At 47.1% G+C, this 21,912-nt stretch overlaps 1 protein-coding gene across 1 annotated transcript in view; it reads right to left on the reverse strand.

Annotated features, from left to right (window-relative positions):
* ADAM12 (ADAM metallopeptidase domain 12) overlaps positions 1-21,912 on the reverse strand; it is a gene marked incomplete at both ends in the record, with an annotated part of 329,128 nt that overhangs the window by 69,244 nt on the left and 237,972 nt on the right. The window contains 3 exons of the mRNA XM_080694881.1: positions 8,751-8,899; positions 12,825-12,909; positions 15,781-15,950. Coding sequence (XP_080551007.1) covers positions 8,751-8,899; positions 12,825-12,909; positions 15,781-15,950 — 404 coding nt within the window. The remainder of the gene's footprint in view (positions 1-8,750; positions 8,900-12,824; positions 12,910-15,780; positions 15,951-21,912) is intronic.

The following is a 21,912-nucleotide window of genomic DNA, read 5'->3' on the forward strand; positions in this document are numbered from 1 at the left end:
CGTTCTGATTCATGATCTTAACACACGACCTTTGATCTCTGCTTCTCCTCCCTGGAAACCAATTAAAGTGCAAATAGAATTTCCCCGAGGTTTTAATAGAAGTTTTAATAAAGATACCAACTGAGCTCTGGTCAGCTGGGGCTTGCACAGGAGACCTCTGTTACGGTAAGACTTTGCACGTCTCTGCTGTGCTGTGAGGCTGTTTCTTCCTGGATTACGACCTGCAAGCAAAGAATTCAAGGGCAAGGGACACGGTGTTCACATGGAGGGATCTCAGGTCCCCAGAGGAGGTGTACTGGGTGAGTTGCTCAACTGTTAGAAAGAGGCTACTGACTGTGAGGTCCACCTGGGCCTGGGCTCTTGAAGATCTGAACAGATCCTATACTTACAAAAAGACAGTTTGCACATCTGAGATGGCACAAGCCTTTCCTCCTGCCTTACAGACAGACCTGCACAGACCAGGCAAGTTGTTTCTGCTGACTCTGCAAGTGCAGGGAAGGCACTTCTAACCCAGGGTGATGGGGAAGTGGTCATGCACAGCAGACAGCTTCAAACCACCCTGCCTGGCTAAAATCTGCCCATTACCTGTCCTTGCCTCCCTGAGCAGATACTGGGTACCACCAGGAGCCACAAGAGTGCAAGAGTGGAGGAGGGCTGCCATCTCACATCCCAAGGTGGGGGACTGGAGGCTCCTCAGCTCACAGGCATCTAGCCAGGGGTAAAGGGTGGGCTGGGAGCAGGGGCTGCAGGCTGATATCCAGAATCTAACTCTGACGAACTGTAGGGTTTTGGGCCTTCCTTACGGGTAAGATGGAGGCGATGGAATCTGTTCTTTCTCTTCAGGGCTGAGCTGATTCCATGAGAAAATAGATGTCAGAGTTCTTTGTAAGTAGAGAGAGGTCTAACAGGATGGTGGGGTCTTCTTTATTCTTCTTGCAACTAGTTTGAGATTTTATACTTTTTTTGTGTGTATGGTACTGGGGATGGGACTCAGGGGCATTCTACCTCTGAGCTACACCTCCAGCCCTATTTTTTTTTTATTCTTTATTTTGAAACAGGGTCTCACTAAGTTGCCAAGGTCCTCACTAAGTAGATGAAGCTGGCCACAAACCTGAGATCCTCCTGTCTCAGCCTCTCAAGTACTGGGATTACACGTGCGTGCCACCACTCCTGGATGAGATTTCATTCTTTTGACTCCTCCTCCTGCTTTGTCTAAATCAAACAAAGGCCTTCAGAGAAGCACCCCACTGGGAGGGTTTCCCTTGCTCACAGCAAATTGCTCCTATCGCTCTGTCCTCCAGGGAGGGCAGTAGACTCAGTCTGCTGGCTACTTGGGATTCTTAGCCCTTATTTTCTATTTTTTTCAATTTTATTTTCTATTGTTACATTGTTGTCTATTGTAAACTACTGTAATTCCACTGTAGAATGATGTGGAGTAAACACATACAAAGACAATATGAAACATTGAAATGCGATGCTGTAAGTGCTAGATTTAGTAGAGAGGAGGATGGTCTTAGTTACAAAATGCACAAAATAGAAAGAGAAAGCCTGCTCTGCACAGGCGGGAGTGTGCTGTAATTACCACCCACCCACTCACCTACCGCCAACCATTATCTGTCTACTCACCCATCCATCAATCCGCCCATTGTTCCATCCACCCATTCAACCCACCATTATCCACTCACCCACGATTCAGCAATCCATCCATCCTTCCTTCTATTCATCTGTCTACCCATCTCTACACCCTTCCATTGTGCTACCCACTCACTACACATGCATTCGCAGACCCACTGATGTCCATTCACCCATCCTTCTCTTTACCTACCTATCTATCTCTCCATCCATCCTTTGGTCCATGCACCCATCCATCCATCATTCCACTCACCCATGGGTTCACTTCCTTATCCTCTACCCACATACTCATTCTTGTATTCATCGTTCCACCCTCTCCCCCAAGCATCCTTGGAGTCAGAAGTATTACTGAGGTCTGCTACACGCCCGGCACTGTGCAGGGCACTGGGAGCTCAGCTCATCGAACACAAATTCCTGACTTCATGGAGCTTATCATGAGCTTCTGCATATTGAGGTTGCAGAGAGGCTCAGAAATTACCTTTGACCTAACACTGCAGCCTCTGTGCCAGTCCTGGGGAGGGGATGAAGCCGTGGGGGTATGTGTGCCGGGGAGGGGGCATGCAGGGCTTGGCAGAATTTCAGTGGTAATACTTTCACATGTGTTCCACCACAAATAAGATGCTGGGCTAAGGAGCCAATGCCAAAAAATAATTCTGGCTATTGTAACATAATTTGAAGAAATTTTGCAGAACTAAATGATTTAAATGCAGCTGCCCTCCGCCTCCCAGAGGTGGCACAGGGACACTGCTTCCTCCCGAGAAGGCCTTCATTCTCACTCGAGGCCCAGGCGTGGCTGGTCACTTCCACTGGAGACACACAGGGGGAAGTCAGTGTCAGGTCCTGGGCTTCCCGCTGGGGAGCTTTGGAGAATGCAGGCGGCGTGGAGCTGAGGTTCCCGTGAACTAGTTCCTTTACCTCTAAGATGCGCACTCTTGTCCACTCAGCTCAGTTCCCTGATGACACAGCACAGCCCAACGTTAATGTCCAGTTCGCTGGTTTTCATTCGCTCTGTGCTGGATTCAGGGCACTATGTCCACACAGAGCTGGCCTCCCTTGCTTGACCTCTGTCTTGTGTCCAGCTTGAGAGAGAAGGTGAATTCTGCCAAACCCTGGGGCAGTGGCATTTAGTATTCTAACTGCATTAATTGCAGACAAATTCCTTTCTTTTCCAGTGAGAAAGATCTGATGACATGGAGGGAGGACACAAGACCATGCTCTGTGAGGCTGTGCCCTTCCTGAGCTGTCTTCTAGAACCTCCCCTGCCAGGCATTGCCCTGGGGTAATGTCCGGATGCAGCTCACTGGGGCTCTGGCCGGATAGGGCAACTGATTCGACCAGTGGTGCTCCCATCGGATGGGAGGCCTCCTCTTCCTAGGATAAAGATTTCCATTTTCTTCCCCTTAACACTTTGAGAAAAGAAATGAAGATTTTCCTAAACTTTTCATTGAGAAAAGCAATGATCACCCTCAAAGCAGGGGCTGATGTGGGGGAATGCTTCCTCCAATCCCATCTTGGTGACCCCTTTATGGCCAATGCAAGTCATGACCAACGAGCAATTCAACATTCAGAAGGGGGTGTGTTTTAGTTCCCTGTCTTTTGTGCCCAGTTTCAAGAAAGCAAGTCCTCTGGAATGTGGGATTTCTCCGCTCTATTGCACTTTTTTTTTTTTTTAATCAATCCCTCCCACATCCAAAGCCCGGGAACTTTTCACTGGAAATCGCTGCTCCATTTTACTCCCATGAAACACATTTTTCAGGCAAAGGCCCTCTTAAAAAGAAATCCGGTTTTAGCCTAGTATGAGCTCAGGATTTTTAGGGTGAGGCCTGCCTAATGTCTATTCAATTCTTCAGAGATCGCTCCAGCCTGGGCTTTATTCCTGGGGTTTTCTCTGCCCTCCCACCCATTCCAACCTTGGCTTCCTGCTCACGAGGAATTACCGGTCAGTTCTTAAGTGATGTGAAAGGGTGATACAGTTGTGTTTAAAATTTCTTCTTTACCTTTCAGAGGCATGCACTGAGATACAGAGGAGTAAGTTGCTATGATGCTCAGGACCATGTAGGTGGATTAGGGCAGGCACTCCCAATAGGATAGCTGGCAGCCATCATCCCTCTATCAGATCCCCGTGCTCCCCAGCTACCCCTGATTCACTTGTCATTTCCGCCAGTGAGAGCCCCTGGATGTCCCACATTCCACCTGCATTACTATGACCCCTGCTGTTTGCTGGGATCTGGCCCATGGTGGTCTCACAGTAACACTAACAGAGCAGAGGTGTGGGTTTGCCCAGTTGGTGGCCACAGCTCTCCTGTCAGCCCTAATTCCTGCAGTGGGCTTCGTCTGAGTCAGAGGCACAGCTGATGTCCTCTCGGTTGCCATTCAGAAGGGTGAACTTGGGTGGAGGCCATGCAGATCCAGGGGCCCGTGTCCCATGTCTAGACTGTGTAGCAAGTAGGGACACTGTGAATTAAATAGACTGAATTAAATGGGATTGAACGAGCCAGTCATTCATCCTCCTGGGCAGATAGAATGGCACTGGTTCTCTTTAAAGAAGTTTACTTGGTCTAGTTGTAGTTGTTAGTTCTGAAAGTCCAACCTCAGCTTGGCATGAATTCTTTACCCTGTAGAGTGAGATGTGGCCGCCATTTGCTTATTTTCTGAGCCTACACCATCCTTGGTGTTCAATGCATTTGTTTCAACTTCTGGTTGGCAGTGGGGTACACACTTTTGCTCAGGAGCTGCTTGCCAGTCTGGACTAAACAACACCCACACGAGTCCAAGGCCCTCATCTCAAGTGTCACCGTGAAGCCGGCAGCAGCAATTCCTTTCAGATGCGCCATGGAACGTGAAGGTGCTCTTCCTTGGCTGGTCCTTGGGAGTCTCTAAAGGATGCCTACTATAGGAAAGCAGAAAGGATCCTCTGCATCCAGCGAACAAGGCAGAAAGCTGAGCGTGCGAAGGCGTGGAATAATTCACCACCTGGTGTGCTGAGGCCAGATCCTTCCTCTTTGGAGGACCTGGATGCCTATTAATTATACCAGAATAAAGCTAGCACTTACATGCTATGACTTTTGTTCTTTTACAGGAAGACCTTTCATTTGGCAAACTAAAATAGCTCAGTTGCTGCATGATCCTCTTAAAAGTGAAGAAATTTTAAGAGAGAAATCCGACCACAGTACACTCTTAACTGAAAACCTTCAACAATTTCCCACTGCTCTGAAGATTTAATTCTCTGCTCCTATGCCTGCCCGCCTGGGCTCAGCTGGATCTGGCTCCTCTTCACCTCTGTTCAGCAGCCCCGACACCACTTTCCTCCTGCCCCCAACTCGGCCTCCCGGCAGCAAGCCTTCCCTCCTGAGCCCTGGGCTGAGCTCGTTCTTGTCCACACTCTTCGCTGGATCTCTACCTTGTTGGTTTCTTCCAACTAACTTTCCTCTTTCTCCCTCTTTCTTTTGCTTTTCACTGCACCCCTTCCAAACAGCAATGCTGGTATTTGCTTCCCTCTGACCCTCCCTCACTTGAAGTCCCGCGAGGCTTCTGTCTGTCCTGTTTATCCATCCAAGACTGTGGCAGGAGTTGGTTAATAGGTGCTGCAGACGCTACTGCATTACCTCGAGGAGACGGGCCTAGGGCTCCAACCCTCATATTAACAAAAACATTTCTGCAAACAAGAGAGGGATTTGTGAAACTAATTTGCAAACACAAATATTGCCGTTTCCTACCCAAGGAAGGGACATTTACTAGCACAGCAACTATTCTTTGCTGAAAGAACTCACATGGCTCCTGTTTTCCTTACTGCTGTGAGCACAGTCTTGTTAGCCCTCACCCCTGGAAAAGCAAGTGCTGTGGGAGGTCATTAATGGTCAGATTCCACAGAGCTTAACTCCCACACAAACCCCCGATACTGCATTTGCCAAAGAGTGTTTCCCAAGACAGGTCTTAAATGTTAACTATCCACAGACATAAAACACACCCTTTCACACACGTTCAAAGACGCTGGGTAATAAATGCCACATCCCAGGAGGAAACTCCCTTGGTCCACCGTGCCACGGAAGTCTCCACATCCAGCCTACACAGGACTCCGCTCTGCTGGAATCTGCGGGACATCCGGTCCATCTGTGAGTTGTGACAGTTGGTTCATGTTTTCAGAGTTAGGATTCAGGAATGCTCTGATCAAGAATAAGCCAGCTATGCCAGGGAGATATATCTTATCCCCTTTAATCTATTCATAGTACTTGGCAATTTTTGATTCTGAGACTTTGCCATTCAGGCAGTTACAGTTTTATCTCTTCCCAAGTCCCCTCTGGGACAAAGACATCAAATAACTCACATTTTTAACCCTTGCCACCCATGGCTGAAGTGCTGTGGGCAGAAAGAAGTCAGAAGGAAGACTGGGTCTTGGGCATGGGCCGGTTTAACGTGAGCCACTCACCCTGGACATGCTGCCCAGTGACAGGTAGCACTAGAAGGTTCTTCTCTGCAACTGTGAGTGGGAATCCTGAAAAAAAGCCTCTTGCTTTTTTGAAAGTTCTCACATCTCTGTGAGCTATGTAACACTGCCTTGCATTTGTGGGATGATTTACAATTTTACAAAGACACATGATCTCATTTAATCCACTCTCCCACTCTCTTGGGGCCACTATGAGGTAAGAGAACCACGGCTTTGAGATAATGCTGGAGCAGCCTGGGAAATACCACCATGGGTGATGGATGGCCGGGGGTCACCGGGGGCCCCTGGGCCTCCCCCTCGCTGTGGGTCTTTGTGATTAATTCACCGCCTTGCTTAGGAAGTTGCTTTCCATTGGAGAAAATTAAAAACACCACTCTCTGGACAGGAATGTGGGATCGTAAATGAGAACCAAAGAGAAAGGATTTACACAAAAGCACAAGCTCAGCAAAAGAGACAACTTAGAAATTGCTAATAAGGGATAAATCAAATTGAGGCTATTAGCAAACCCCCGGTAAGGGAGAGGGGAAAAAAAGCCTTTTAAGTGTTTTGCTGAGCTCTTAACAATACCATTTCTACCTGAGGTGTTCATATATCTCCAGGGCGATTTGGCTCCCTCAGTTGTTAAGAATTACCAGGAAGACTCACCAGCTCCCAGGGCTTTATGACACAGAGCACAAGAAGGATTCAGGATTACACACAGGGCAGAAGGGTCTTTCTGAGCATCCTTCATGACCATGAGTCCAAAATAATTAACACCTGAACAATGAACAATTAAGTGGGTGGGTGGATGGACAGGAGGAAGTGCTGTCAGAAAGATGGTTGGAAATGGACCAACAAGGCAGAGGATGACCTGACGGTCGCTCAACTGCCCGTATCACCAACAGTTGGTTCATATCACCACTGCCGGGGGTCCTTCAGCCCAAGCAGAGTTCCCCGACTGGCCTTTCCTCTCTGCCCTTTGTGTCTTTATCAAGAATCAAAACGTGTGTTAATGTGTTGATTGACAGCAGGTTCTTCTCTGATCACTGGGGACCACTTCAAGCTAATGTCTCTGTGAGCAACTAGTAATCAGGGCGATTAAGCACAGGGTGTGTTTGCTGCAGCCACTTTCGGAGTTCATCAGGAATGAAAACAACACGAAACCCACTTGGTTGCACATCGACTTCTTTCCAACCTTGCTCTCTGAGAGGCCCCATGCACGGGGCTGCCCAGTGAAGTTGGCCCTGGCTGGGTACCTAGGATGGTGGAACAGAAGGCACCTACAGGCCCTGGGCCACCTTGTGCCCCAACAAGGAAGTCCTTGCCTTAAGAGTCCAACAGTAACTCTGCCTCTGCTCGGACACCTTGAATGGGAAAGAGCATGCTATGTCTTGGGGTGTCCTGCCTCGCCCTGGAGGGCTCCACTCTTTGGGCACAGGTCACTGAGTTCCATCTTTACAGACAGAAACTTCTTCCACAATGTTTCAGTGCCTCCTCCCCTTGAATTGTGCTTCGGACAGGATCATGAGTAGAACCCAGCCCCTAAGTGGTAGTGGTGTGCGTGAGGAAGCCATGCCCCCACTGATGGCTCACCGGAAGTGACTGATGTGGGCTGCAGCTCTGCCCAGGCCTTGTTGCAGGCCGGCTTGGTGCCCTTCAAACCATCTGACAGGGGGCAAAAGCATAGCTACTTCTCTGCCAACTCCTCCCTGCTATGGGACATTTAGACTGCAACCGCGGGCATCTCCCTTACACCATGATGTCTGGTTCCTCGCAGGAGGCTATGCAGCCCAGTCTTTGTGTCACTCAGTGGACACTCATATTTTTCTGTGTTTTGGAAAACCCAGAGAGCAGGATTGGCTTGGAAAGTTCCATGAACGCAAGTGTTCACAAAGTCTTAAGGCTCATTAACGAGATGGCATTGCACCCAGGCCAGGTTGCACTCACTGAGGGGAATCCTACGTTAGCATGACATTCTGGTTTGGCATCAGTGTGAGAGGTGTAAGGACACTTCTGAGTCTCTGATCCCTCCAATCCTATCTGCTTCCACCTTCTTTGCAGGCTTTAATGATGGAACAATCGTTTTTTCTGGTTAAACCAAGACTGGAATTTTAGAAAGAAATAAGGGGGAACACCCTAATTTATGGGAGCAGAAAAATGATTTCATTGAAATGTCTAAGATCTGGTTAGGTGATAAGTCAGGCAGGGATACTGCAAATACCCAAGCTACCGGCACACTTTAGATCTGCCCAGAGCCAACCCCGAGGGAAGATGTGCCTCCCATCTGGCACCCTCTGGTGACATGCCACCCACCCTAACTCAGCCCACAGGTTTACCAGGACCTGGGATGCCTGGCTCCTCCAAATGCTGGGGAGCTGCAGCAGTAGGCTCAAATCAAAACCAGGTGTGAGGATCGAAGAATAATCTATGATTTCTAAACAAAGACAGCATCTGTCCCCACCACCTCCAGGGAAGGGGCCACCCCCCAAGCCCAGTGGCACGGCACACGGCTTGCTCCTGCCTCTGCAGAGCAGCACAGTCTATTCCTGCTGCTTGGGAAGGAATTTCCTTTTGGGAGCTTCCGTGGATGCCCGGGCTAGAACGCCGCAGGAGCATTTCGCCTTTGGTGAGCTGTTTCTCACACACATTCCAAGCGGCGCCCAACTCTCAGCACCGTGGGAGACTCAGTACTTGCCCGGTGGAAGGATTCATGATGCAGCCTCCTTTGTTGGTAGCCATTTTGCAGCGACAGCCCCTCTCCAGGGTGTCATGGTTCATCCCGAAATTGTGACCCAGCTCGTGTGCCAGCGTCACGGCCGCACCAAGGGGGCTGTCTGAATGGTCCTCAAAGGAAACAGAAGAACGCAGACATATAGTTCACATCTCCTCGGCCTTCTTTGCCCTGCCCGCCCCTCTCCCAGACACATATCTACCATTAACACTTGACTTAATTGAATTCCCCCAAAGGACCAATTTATATCCTTGTTATTTGAATTTTTTTTAAAAAAAATAACTTTCATTAAGCTAGTTTGGGACCTCTTCTGTTGAGGACTGTATAACTCATGAATACATGTGGATTATTTATGTCTTTTTTTTTTTATTGAGCCCAGGGACATTCTACCTCTGAACTATAACCTCAGACCTTTTCTTTCCTTTTCTTTTTTTAATTTTGAAAAAGAGATTCACTAAGTTGTTGAGGGTCTCCCTAAGTTGCTGAGGCTGGCCTCAAAGTTGCAATGCTTCTGTGTCAGCCTCGAAAGCGCTGGGATCACAGGTGTGTACCAGCACGCCAGCAGTTCTTCATGTCTTTCTGTGAAATGACCATGTAGTCATAAGTACCAGCAGCAAATCTCTAAGATCTTACATGAACACGCTTCTACCCAAAGACCTCACAAAGACTATCTCTATCCGGAATGACGTGTTCTCCAAAACACAGTATCACACCGCTTCCTGGGCCCCTTGTGGTAAGAAGCACGGCTGTGGTTTTTACTCTTTATCCTTCGGTCACTTACACAACATTATCCTGCTGAATGAAGTAAAAGTCATTTTATAATTACAGGAATAAACAGCTCATTCTTTCCTGGGGAATGAGAATCCATTTTCCCCCTTTAGGAAGATCCTGCTCCACAGCTGGCAGGAGGAAGTGTGCTCCGTGATGTTTTCACATACAGTCTGAGCCACTCTGACAGGCCCTGCTCCTTGGGAGGGGAGGGTGCTGGGAAAGGTCGCAGGGATTCTCAACGGCAGCCGAGCACGCGGAGCGATCTGTTTGAAGACGCACCGGATCAGGGCTACAGTCCAGGGCGTCTCACCCTCGCTGGCCCTTTGTGTGGTTGGGCTGACCGTGGCAAGCGACTGTGCTTTGGGGTTCCCTTCAGCTTTTGCTGGGACCTATGTAGACCTTTTTTTCAGCTGTGAAAGGCCATTGCTCTATTCAGCGAGCACTTCCAACCACTTAGCAAATGGAGGAAGCTTAGATGGCTTGGCTCAAGCAGATACTAGAAACTAGCTAACAAGTATTGTTATTTAGCTTAAACTGAGTGGGTTAGCGGATGTGATTTACAGAAGTTGTGCCAGTGAGTGGTGTTCTTGAAAAGGCCTGCAGACTACAGAATAAGGAGGGCTCTTTACTTGGATCTTGGTTTGTGCCAAACAGGGAAGAGGCCAGACGCTTCCCACAGGGTGCCCGGGAAGCGGTGTGATGCTGTATTTTAGAGAACATGTTATTCCGGATAGAGATAGTCTTTGTGAGGCCTTTGGATAGAAGCGTGCTCATGTGCGATCTTAGAGATTTGCTGGTGGTATTTATAACCGCGTCTATTTCTCCCACTAGCCCTCCATCTAAGTAAAGAATGGCATGTCGGGCAAGCAAGCTCTTCTTAGATGAAATTCCTAATACATTACTTTGTTTATATTTTTACAGTTTCCTGTCTTAGGAAGCTTTACAGATATGTTTCAGGAAATCAGTTCTTAAGACTAACAAGGGCTGGTGAATAGACTGCAGCCAGTCTAGGAGCGGAGGCTGGATTTAGCACACCTTGGCACGAAATTCAGGGAATTCACTTTTACAGAATACTCAACTGCGGATTCCTTGTACCAGCTTTGGTTTTAATTACAGCTTTATTTTACATCCTTTTATGCGTAAGTGATTATAAACAGAATGTCTCTTAAGAGACACTGATAAACAGCTTACATTTGCAATAAGGGGGAAACCAATCTCTTTATTCATGGGATTGTCTCCTCAAATAAGGCCTTTTCTATAAGGCAAGATAGATACAAAGGAATGACTATACATTACTGAAAGTAGTGATTTCCTCTATCTTGAAAGCAGGGATCAATGATACTAGAAGTCTTGTTTTTATTTTTATGATGATTTCTGATTCCTTGACCCATTATTTCCTTCCCCTTAGATTTGGGAGTCCCTGAGTGAGATGTAGTCATGTGGGGCACTCATGGATGTAACATTAGAGACACAATAACAGAAAGAGCCCAGGTGTTTTAGATCCACTCAGAATGCCGATTTTGCTTGTCTCATGAATTTAATAGAAATTAAAGGTGCCATGTGACGTTTCCATTCTATTTTCGGTGCTTCTTTTATACATGGAGTAAATAAGAACTGTGTATTAGGATGATACTAATGCTCTCAAGTGTATAAAACCTGTTTCTTGATCATTAATTTTGGTTTTCACTAGATTCTCCTGGCTCTACATGTAATTTTCTTCTATTTCTCATACCTATTTTCATACATTTTATTTTTTAAAAAATGGATCTCCCGGTATGCTTTTAAAGATGGAATTTTTAGAAAAATGCTTCTATGGAAACGGAATAAGAAGCCTGAGCAGGAGAGAGCCAGTTGCCACCGTCAGATGGGCCGGGGACCGCTCTAGCACCACACAGTGGCGGGCCTGCCTCGCTCCTGGAGAATTCAGTTTCAGCTCTCAAAACACATCTATGCCAGTTTTAGGTGGCAAAGCCAGTAGCAACTAACCATGGAACCATGAAACAGAAAATTACTCCCTCTTAAAATTTTACAGCCTGTTCTATAAAAATACAGTTGTGATCTGACTTGAAATTAACCTGGCACCAACCAAAACCAAACTTTCCAAGAGACTTCCATGGTAGAGATCACCTACGGGGCTTCCCTCTTCAAAGCAAACCAGAGAGTAGCCCGTTCCAGCCAGCAATCCAGTGGGTGGGTGCAGTTCCTCTAAACAACCTACCCACTTAATGTATGTTCATATTAATTACTGACCACTGCACCCAGGGAAGAGAAAAACGCTGATGTACGGTCACTAAGATTAGATTAGGTGGTATGCAGAGACAAAAATAAGAGTCAGCAGAACATAATTTCGTTCACTCTCTACTACAACCAAACATTCACAAATGTTCTGTTTGAAAAATGTGGAGAAACTCACGATTCCTTGGGAGGGCGAGGCTATGTTTGTTTAATGGAGATGGAGGAACAGACTCTGAGGATATTTTCTGTCTGAGCTCCCGTGCATGGGGGTTAGCTGCTTTCAGAGCAGGAGCAGCCGATGGTGAAAATCTCTTCTCCAACTCTCTGAGGGGCTGGAGCAGGAGACCCCTGTGGGACAGCTGAGCAAATCTCTCTCTCGCTCTTAAATCCATAAGAAGTTCCTAAATTCTTCCCATTTTATTTCCCTTTACAAACGTATATAGCCTGTATGTGACAAAGTTACTCTTGTAAAGCAATAAACCTAGGTCTTTGCCCTCCAAGAATAAGGTTATATTAAAGACAAATTGTACCCCGGCCAGGAGGTATGTAAAGAATCTACATTGGTACATAGTTCAAAACCTCAGCATTCTGGCTGCAGGGTGTGGAGGCGGGTCCATCAGAAAGTCATTTAAACGCTAACATTTGGTGAGACCGCAGTCTACCCAAAGAGCTGCAGAGGGCAACCCCAGTGCCCTGGCTCGTCCTAACAGTAGGAGAAACTTCTGGTTTGGAATGCTTTGACCCAAAGTCCCCATTGACTGTTTCTTCATAAAATGCGTAGGTTTGCCTTTGCTGAGTTTTTTTTTTTTTTTTTTAAAAAAACCTTTTCCTCTGTGTAATTCTGTGTCTTCTAAACAGTCTCCCAACTATTGTGGGATACATAAGGTCATAAACATGGCTAAAGTAAGCACAAGAGTTAAATCTAAAAGGCATGAAAGAAAAGCACCCAACTTCACAAAGTCTGATGAGGATCGTGATTTCCTAGCAAGCCACTAACAAAGGAAACCAGCTCCTGGGTCCCGGTGGGCTTACCATGACAACACCGCCCGACTGCTCCGAAGTGCACATGCTCATGATGGGGGCCATGCCGATGGTGGTGCCTTGGAAATAAACCCCGCTAGGAAACAAGAGGAAGGCTTTCTTTAATTGCATCTAAAAAGTCTGTATTTTCTAACATTTTAAACTTGTCATACAGGTCTGCAACAGAATGCAACATTGAAAACAGCTGCCTGAATGTAGGCATATAGACATATTTTTTTATACCCAGATCTTCACTACAGGTTAAAAATGTTATCTTTTTTATTTGTTCTTTTTTCAGTTTCCTTTTTTAACACTTTTCGACACTGCATTATAATTATACATAACAGCGGGATTCATTGTTACATATTTGTACATGCATATATATAATTTGGCCAATTAATTTTCCCAGTGGCATTGTGGTCCCATAGTTGTAGTTTTGCCACCTAGACTCGGACAGAACCCAGTCCTTACTCTGTATTCATCGGTTGTGGCCTGCTTCCTGACGGACTGTGGGGACTCAGGCGTCTTAACATCAGCTGATGGAGAGGCTGAGCACAGGGGCAGAGAGCCACCGCTCACTAAAGGACCTGCCTGAGACAGCTGAGGAGATTCCGGTTGTACCTGAATTTGGCTTTCCTGTGCAACTCACTACAGTTCTTCCACAGACCCAAACTCCTTCAGACTGTCCTGCCAATGAAGCTTGTAAAATGGAAATAGAAAGGTGACTGGTGTAGAATAGGTAAGCACCCACAAAGCCCTGAACACTCTTGGAAGAAGCTTCTGGAAGGCGGCTTCATGGCCTCGGTGTGGGCTTCCTGCTGTCTGGAATCTTAACCTCATTATGGGTTTCATGCCACCAAAGAGCTGTTTTACTCAAGTGGTGTTAACTCCAACCGCATATGTTAAATATTGAACAATGTCTTTGTTGAACCTCTTTAAAGGAAATTGAATGACTTGTGTTATGTGGGTCATGGGTTATGGACATATACAGAAAATGTGCATGTTGTCTGAAAAGTTAAGATACTTTAGTTGTGTTCAGTTGGACAAAGGTGGTAAGTAAATATAAAACCCTACTTATATGTACATATGTTTGTTTGTATGTGTATATCTATATCTCTCTATCATCTATCATCTATCTATCTATCCTGTCTGTCTGTCTGTCATGTCTGTCTATCTGTCCCACTACAGTCTTCCCTCCATGTCCATGGGAGATGGTTACAGACAACCCCCTCAGGATAACAGAATCCATGTATATTCAAATTCATTATATAAAGTGGCATCATATTTCATTATTTGCATAGAACCTACATACATCCTTCTATATAATCTAAATCAGCTGTAGACTACTTTTAATATCTAATATGATGTAAATTATATGTTAATGGTTGTTAAACTGTACTGTTCAGGAAATAATGTCAAGAAAAACTACCTTAAACATGTTCAGTAAAGCTACAGTTTTTCCCCTGAGTATTTGAGTATTTTCAATCAAGGTTGGTTGAATCCAAAGATTTGGAACCCACAGATATGGAAAACCAACTCTATACTCGATTTGCAGAAGTAGGGATTTCAGCCTTTACATTTACACCAATGTAAGCCAGATATGACTCTCCATGTATATACATAATAAGGTTATATAAGATGTTAATTTATTTCCAGATGTTCAAGTTGGACAGGCTACACTGGGGAGGGGGATCAAAACAAAATACTCTGACTTAAAATACATGAAGGATATATTTAATAGTTCAGGACTAATCAATGCATACAATACGAGGCAACCACAAATATCCACTGGGGAAGCCCCTGCAAAAATGGCCAAAGTAAACGGGGAAAGAATGCCAGGAGCCTTGGGGCAGATGTAGGCATTTCCTTGAGCGAGGATGGGGTAGGACTGGTTCCCATCAGTGTTCAATAACTTGGACTAACTTGCCAAAGAAAGCATGCTCTGTCCTCAAAGCCTTCTCTGCAGTGATATATGTGATCTAGAACAAAAGAATAACAGCATACACGGCTTAAAGTTTCAAAGAACACGTGCCATGTCTGGAACCATCTACTTCATACCAACTCAGACTACGGTGAGAAAATTCTTTGCTTTGGGGTATAAAGGTGTCAGTAAGGTCCTAGTGATTATTATATTATGCTACAGCTATGCTTTCCTGTATTGATTGTCTCCCTAACTCTGCTCTCTGAAATTTTGTTTCCTTTCAGTTGATTGCAGCATCCTCAGAGCAGGGAGGTTTAAGTGGTGGCCCCAGTATCCTGAGCCCCATACCACTGCCTGGTTCCTAACAAGGGCCCAGTACACACTGTTTAAAGAAGATGCCCAGGGCCAGTGTGCTGCTGCCTCTCTCTGACCTAGGAAGTCCAGGAGTAATGGCTCAGAGGAGAAATCAAAGCGTTTTCCTCCAGGCATTTGGCAATAGTCACACATATGCCCAGTCCTTAGATGTTGTATAAACATATAATTTTAATTAATAATGAAAGAAAATGAGGCTTCAGAAAACCAATCTACTCAGGTCAATTTTATATCAATAAAATTGGCATAGAGAAAAATGCCCAGGTTTTAGAAGAATAAAAGGTTTTCTGCAGAGGGACAGGCTTCCCGGGTATCCAAAGGGACTTTCCTAATACACCCGTGATTCCAGGCAGAGATGGCTGAGAAATCCCTTATAGAAGCCAGTGTGGCTGGGCGTGGTGGCACACGCTTGTAATTCCAGCATTCGGTAGGCAGAGACCTCAGTAGCTGAGGACAGCCTCAGCTACTTAGCGATGCCCTTTGCAACTCAGTGAGACCCTGTTTCAAAAGATAAAAAGGCTAAAAAAATAGGACTGAGGGTGTAGCTTGGTGGTACAATGCCCCTGGGTTTCATTCCCAGTACTGAAAAAAAGCCACTGTACTCTGCAGGTGTAGCTAGGAAAAAGTACACAGAGAGCAATATTTCCTTAAGAATGGAAAGATAGAGCACCCTACCTGATGAGCTGCGCGTTGTCATGGGATTTGCGAGGTAGAAGCTTCATTTTCCTCCAGTCCAGAAATTCATGGAGGCTGGCAAAGGGGTCCTGACTTATGGAGCATTTATCAATGTCATTCCACACTTCTACGCCCACCAATACTATCCGGATGTTCAGTGGTCTGTAAAACTGAGAAAAACAGGCATCCTTGGAGGATCGCATAATGAGAACTGAAAATGAAAATCAGAGCAGATTTGCATTGTTTGAAGTTCATTGGCGTGGGCAAGGGAGATGACTCTGCAAGCCTTTGTCCCCGTGGACTGACCACTTGGGAAGTGTCTGCAGTGCCCGACGCAGAGTGATATGCTAACTGGATTCTCAAATGCTGACCAATTAGATGCTGAAGTTATTAGCCTTTTTATTGTCTGCCCCTAATTGTATAAGAGCACACATTTCAAGTGATTGATTGGTGATTTAAATGCGCACTAGATGTATATTATAGCCAAAGACTGCCAGTTAATATCACTGTAAGAAAAACAGTGAGTGAACTTGGGTCTTTCAGACACTTCTGCCAAGGACAACAATTTGTTCATTTTAAGCAAAAAGTTCTGCCTATGAGGTACTAAAAATGAATCTGCATTAATTTTTCAGCAAAAACGTTGGCTGACACTATCATATTCGGTCACCTATAATCAACCTAGAATGTTTTAATTGAATGACCAAGTCAATATCTTTGAGAATAATCGAGGCAGAAATAGAGCCCTTCTTCAAGAACTTCAAAGACTGCTATCCCCATGGCCAGAAGTAAGCTCTGTCCTAGGTTACAGGCATTTGGTTAAATGAAAGCCCTTTGGCAGGGGCTTGGGAGACAAAGCTGCAGGCATAACACCCAAAGAAAGTCTTCTCATTTCTCCTCTGTCCCCGAACATTGGGTGGTCATAGGCTTCAAGCTCCGACCCATGTTCCCTAGGGGACTGTCCTGGATTGGAGGAAAAGCAACCACTGCTTTTGTCTCATGCAAGCCTAGATGGGCAGGGTGAGTGGCCAGGGTAGAGAGGGGAACTGTGCACTGTTCCTTCCCCCTCCTTCCCCCACATGCGTCCTGTGGACAGGTGCATGGTAATGACTGAGGGGGGAGGGCATGCGGCCTGCTGGGTGCCTTTGGATACTGGTGATGTACGCGTTGGCATGCAATGAGAAAGTCCCCATCTTCTGAGATCCCAGGTAGCCTAAGAGAAAAACATGGCGAGTGACAGCAGCCTAGGCCAAGCTCTGGATGTGAAGGGGTCCTGTTCTCAGCTGCTCTGGTTACCTGGCCAACGAGTAACAGAAATCATAGGAGCTCTGTCTTTGAGAGCTACGCGCCATTCCACTGTGGTGAGCTAGAGTTCACGAAGCTCCCCAAGGTCAAGCCTCTGACCCCAGATTGTACCCCACGTAAGGCAGCTCATCTTTTCCCCTGCTGGCCCGCAAGGCCGCGTGGCGAGCACTGGGGAGCAGAAGTGTGTAACTGGAGCGCAATGGTGTCACAGGACATATACTGATTGCTGTGTTCCAACTTGGTTTCAAACAGATAACAATGACAACATCACATTAATAAGTTAAGCAGACAATTACTCAACCAAAACGCTTGCCCGAGAGTGTGTTTTTAATCAAGAATGACTTGACCTGTGATATCTCCTCGCAAGCTCCCAGCCCAGGCTTCCCAGGCGAAATGAAGTCCCTGGACGGCCCTACTCTGCATGCACACGTTTGGCTGTGTTCTTGGTATGATTATATTTTCAGCTGTATCATATGCAGAGGTCCCAGTGATCAGAAGCAGAGTTTCTGGAGCTCCATTGCTGATGTCTACACCAGCTTGCTAAGAGATGCCCTCAGGACCAGATACCCTGTGAGAGCTTTGGGTTTGTCATCTGGGGACAGAACACTCTTTCCCTCCAGGAGTATCGAATGCAAGCAGGAACTAGGGTTTGCAAAGGACTAATTTGTCATCATTTCTTAGCACTAGCTTCGAAGCTTACTAATCAGGGAGCTGCTGGGAATAACAAAGGGCCTTGCATTTGCATCTACAAACCCTCCCAAACCATATGTGGTAGCAGAAGTCACACTTAGCAGAATATAACACAAAACCCCTCTTCAAAGTTAGTGCCTTTGGTGAATGAGTGCGGAACTCACATCAAGCTGCCATTCACATCCTTTTCCTCCTGCTGTGAACCCAAGCTGCCCTTGGGTTCTTTTAGGCTCTTGCCAATAGCCAGGACCACAGCCAACATGTAATGAGCATTACCACATTCCAGGCTAGTTGCTAAGGTGCTGTTTGGACCATAGCTTAGTCCTCAAATCAGTTCTGAGTTATGAACTATTACTGTTTCCATCTTATAGTGGAGGCCATGAGGACTGGGGTAGGCCAGGAAAATTTCTCCAAGCCATGGCAGCGTGGCTGGCCTAGGACACAGGCAGGCTGACTGATACCATGCTGTGGACACTGACCCTGTCACCTTGTCAGAGTCCTGTGACCCAGGCCCAGGGCGCAGCTTCTGGGCCAAATGGAGCACGGCAGCCTCCTGCCTGCCTGGCAGAGGGATCCTAGGTCCTTTGGGGGTACAGCCAGAGACACAGCTGAGCAGTTCTCCTATTTACAGTACAGCCACGGAGGATATTCAAATATTCGCTGGGCTTTTGTTGTGGGCTGGGCTCAGCAGAAAGCAAAGATCAGGATGACCTTGCTGAGCTGCACAGAGGTCGCCAAGAGGCTTCAGCCTGATGGTTAAGGGGGATGTCATTATTGTTCCAGTTACTTTTGGCCTTGGCCCACCCGGAAGCATAAGGGGGTGTGGTGCAGGAAGGGCCAAGAAAAGCTTTCTGGAAAAAGTGGATCTGAAACGAGGGGGTGGAATTCCCTGGGGTCCAAGGAGGGAACTTGCATCCTTCAGGGAATTGGCCTGGGGAAGGAGGGTCAAGAAGATGAGTGGAAATACCCAGAAGAGTTCCCCAGGCAGGAGATGAAGCCTTTCAGAAGGTCACTGAGGCCTGACCTTGAATTTGCAGCTGGTGCTGGCTTCTTAAGAAACCAGGGAGATGGGCTGGAGTGAGGAGTTAAGGACACGGAGCCTCAGCAGTTCTCCAAGGTGGGTGCACACTCCAATACCTCAGCTACCATGGGCCGGGGGTGGAGAGCGGCCACACAGCTCAGTCTAGAAGCTCAAGGATCAGACACACTGCGTGTTTCACTTACAGAGGATTTCCTGAGCATTTCAGAAAGACACCTCTGTCGCCAAGTCTTTTCTGACTTCCAGCCCGGGATGTCCTTTTCTCTCTCCAAGCCAATGCAGCCAAGCAGTTTTTATTTTAAGATTGCTCCAGAGAGCCACCAAGTCAGCAAAGGAGGAAGTGGCCATGGGGACAGCCAGCCATTATTTTTTTGGGCCCAGACTGTCCCAAGTATAGAGTTGCAAAATGTAATTTGGAATGCTCAATAGAGCCAGGAGTCATAAGTTATGTATCCAGACTTGGACACATGGAGTTTCCCAAGGAGCCTGATAGCCTCACTGGGTCTCTGGGGTCTCTGAAGATAGGCAGGGATGCCAGGGCTGGATGTGTTTCCACGCCCAGAAAATCGCGCCTGTCCTTGCCGGAAACACAAGAATGGCCTGGTGCACTCCACCCCATCTGCCAGGACTCTTCTGAAGCACATTGTTCTTTAATTACCAGTGCAAGTTATTAACAAACCCCTAATCGCTCATTTTTGTTTTTCAAACTGAAGCAAGATGTAACCTAGACTAATCTGGAAAGACATATAAACACAGAGGGTCAAAATGTACCATTTAAAAAAAATGGGCCATCAGCAATTTCCAGTTAAATTTTAATAGGCATCATGTCCTTTATTTCCAAGGCCAGAGAAGAACTTGTGTTCACCCTATCTGGTGTAGTGTGAGGACAGTCCCAGGTCCTGGGGGCAGCAATGTGGTGGCCTGTGTGGGTGGCTCAGGGGCCTAGAGCTCCTGTCTGTCCAGCTCAGTCTTGTTCTCCATTAGAATCGCTGGAGGACCTTGGACAGTATCTCCCCATGGCCTTCCCAAGCCAATCACATCTGAGACTTGAAAATGGGCATGTCTGACAGTAAACGTATACATAAGCCAACCCAGGTGGCCAGGAGAGTGGCTGGCCTGGACTGCATGGGACCCAGATTTGGCTCTCATCCTGTCTCTGATAGAAATTCTGTTCTGATCAGCCTGGGTGGGGCTCATACTGGGAGGTGTGCAGGGTCCTCCAATGATCCACCCCTCACCTCTCCTGCCAGAAGGACCTGCCTTTATCAGGACTCTCTGGCATCTGCTTGAATTTGGGGTATACTGCAATGTGCAAAGAGTTACTACTGAAAGTGCATCAACTAGCATGGGTTGCCCGGGGGTCTGGCCTGCCTCAAAGGTCCGGTGGACAAGGCAATGTCATCCCAGGATATCAACAGCCATCTGTATGTTTCTGACTCAGAAAATTCCATCCAGCTACCGGCCCTGAGTGCTGAGCCCAGATCTCTGCCTATTCGGAGTGCCCTACAAGACCCCTCTTCCTGCTCTGGCTTTCCTTAGGGTCTGAAATGTCCTCCAGTTGTTGCTCTGCTACCACATGTTGTCACCTGGATCCCCGCTCTCTGGCCGCTGCTCCTCTGTGGCCACAGAGTTCTAGGCCTCACCCTGGTGTGTAGCATCAAGGCCAAGAGCCCCAGCAGGGGTTGGAGAGATGGAAGCTCATTCCTGGTCCTTTCCTTTAGTGTTGCTTGGACATGCGCAAATTACTTACTGCTGTTAACTCAGCTTCCTCTACCGTAAAAATGGGAAAAATTGTTCCTACCTGAGAGTGCCTGCCAATCCTTAAAGCCAGGCACGTCGTCACTGCTAAAAGAGTAGATGAGTGCAGTGTGCCCTTCAAACAGCGCTGAATCCTCATCCTTCTCAAGTTCTCCCTCCCAGGCACCAGGCTCCTACCAGCCCTGCATGTTTCTGGCCATTCCGTCTCCACATTAACTGCAAGAGTAGCTTTGTATAATCCTATGTGTCTCTCCTCTGCTTAAAAACCAGTGTGGGGCTCTCTACTGGCTGTAGCACGGCTCCGTAGGTGATCCTGCCTTAGGTAGTCTAAGTCCCCCCAGCCTCATCTCCTCTTCCATTCACACAAGCATGCATATAAACATACCCTGCAAACTAACATGTGCAGACATGAGGACACATGTACATACCTGAGCACACAGGGACGCAGCTATAGAAACACACCTGTATGCCCACGTATGCACACATAGTCTGTTTAGTCACAAGGGGCCCTTTTGCCACGTTCAGACTCATTGCCTGCAGGCCAGGCTCTCTCTGGCTCTGCTCCTGGTGAAAGTGGGGTTGCCCTTCTCCTTTGGGGATCTCCTGACAATTCCCTCTGGCTCCAAGCAGCAGCAAGTGGTTCTCTTTTGCTCCTCCACCCAACCCCTGGGTTGATGGCATTGGCATGACGCATGTGCAGTTCCTATAACTGTGGACCAAGCTGGTGCTTTGCGTGTCTGGTCCCCTGTGATGCTGGAATTGAAGCTGAAGGCCCAAGTCTGAGTCTTTCTGAATTCTTCATGTACTGGGCTCAGGACAGAGCAGAAAGCCTTGTAGGATGGAGACAAATTTCTCTAAGGGTCTTTGCCTTCCTTTTTCTGAAAACTTAGAAAGTCCCATCTGAATATGACTGGATTGTTTGGGGAAAGGCTACAGTAAGGTGCCTTGCGAAGCACACTGTAGGAGGTGACCACATCAGAGGAGCTTGGCTCTAAGAGGCTCAGCAATGTCCTGTGAGCCTGTCATGCGGTCCTCACAGCAGGGGACATGGGATCACTGACAAGCTAGCATGGCTTTAGGACTGGGTCGTCAGCATACTGCATGTGAGAATCACATGGGCGATTCTGGACAGACTGGAGTCCATCCTGCTCCTCCTCCTAGGCAAGGAGACCCTTGCAAGCTCCCAGGCAGTGCCCAGGTGGGATTTCTGATTTAGGTGAGCAGTGGAGCCAGCAGCCTCACACAGCCCAGGCATGACCTATGGAAGGTGCAGATGGAGGACAGACACTTTATTTATTTATTTTAATTTTTTGGTGGTACTGGGGATGGAACCCAGGGGCCTT

This window comes from Muscardinus avellanarius (genome assembly GCF_963383645.1).
Source record: "Muscardinus avellanarius genome assembly, chromosome: 4".
Taxonomy (NCBI): Eukaryota; Metazoa; Chordata; class Mammalia; order Rodentia; family Gliridae; genus Muscardinus; species Muscardinus avellanarius.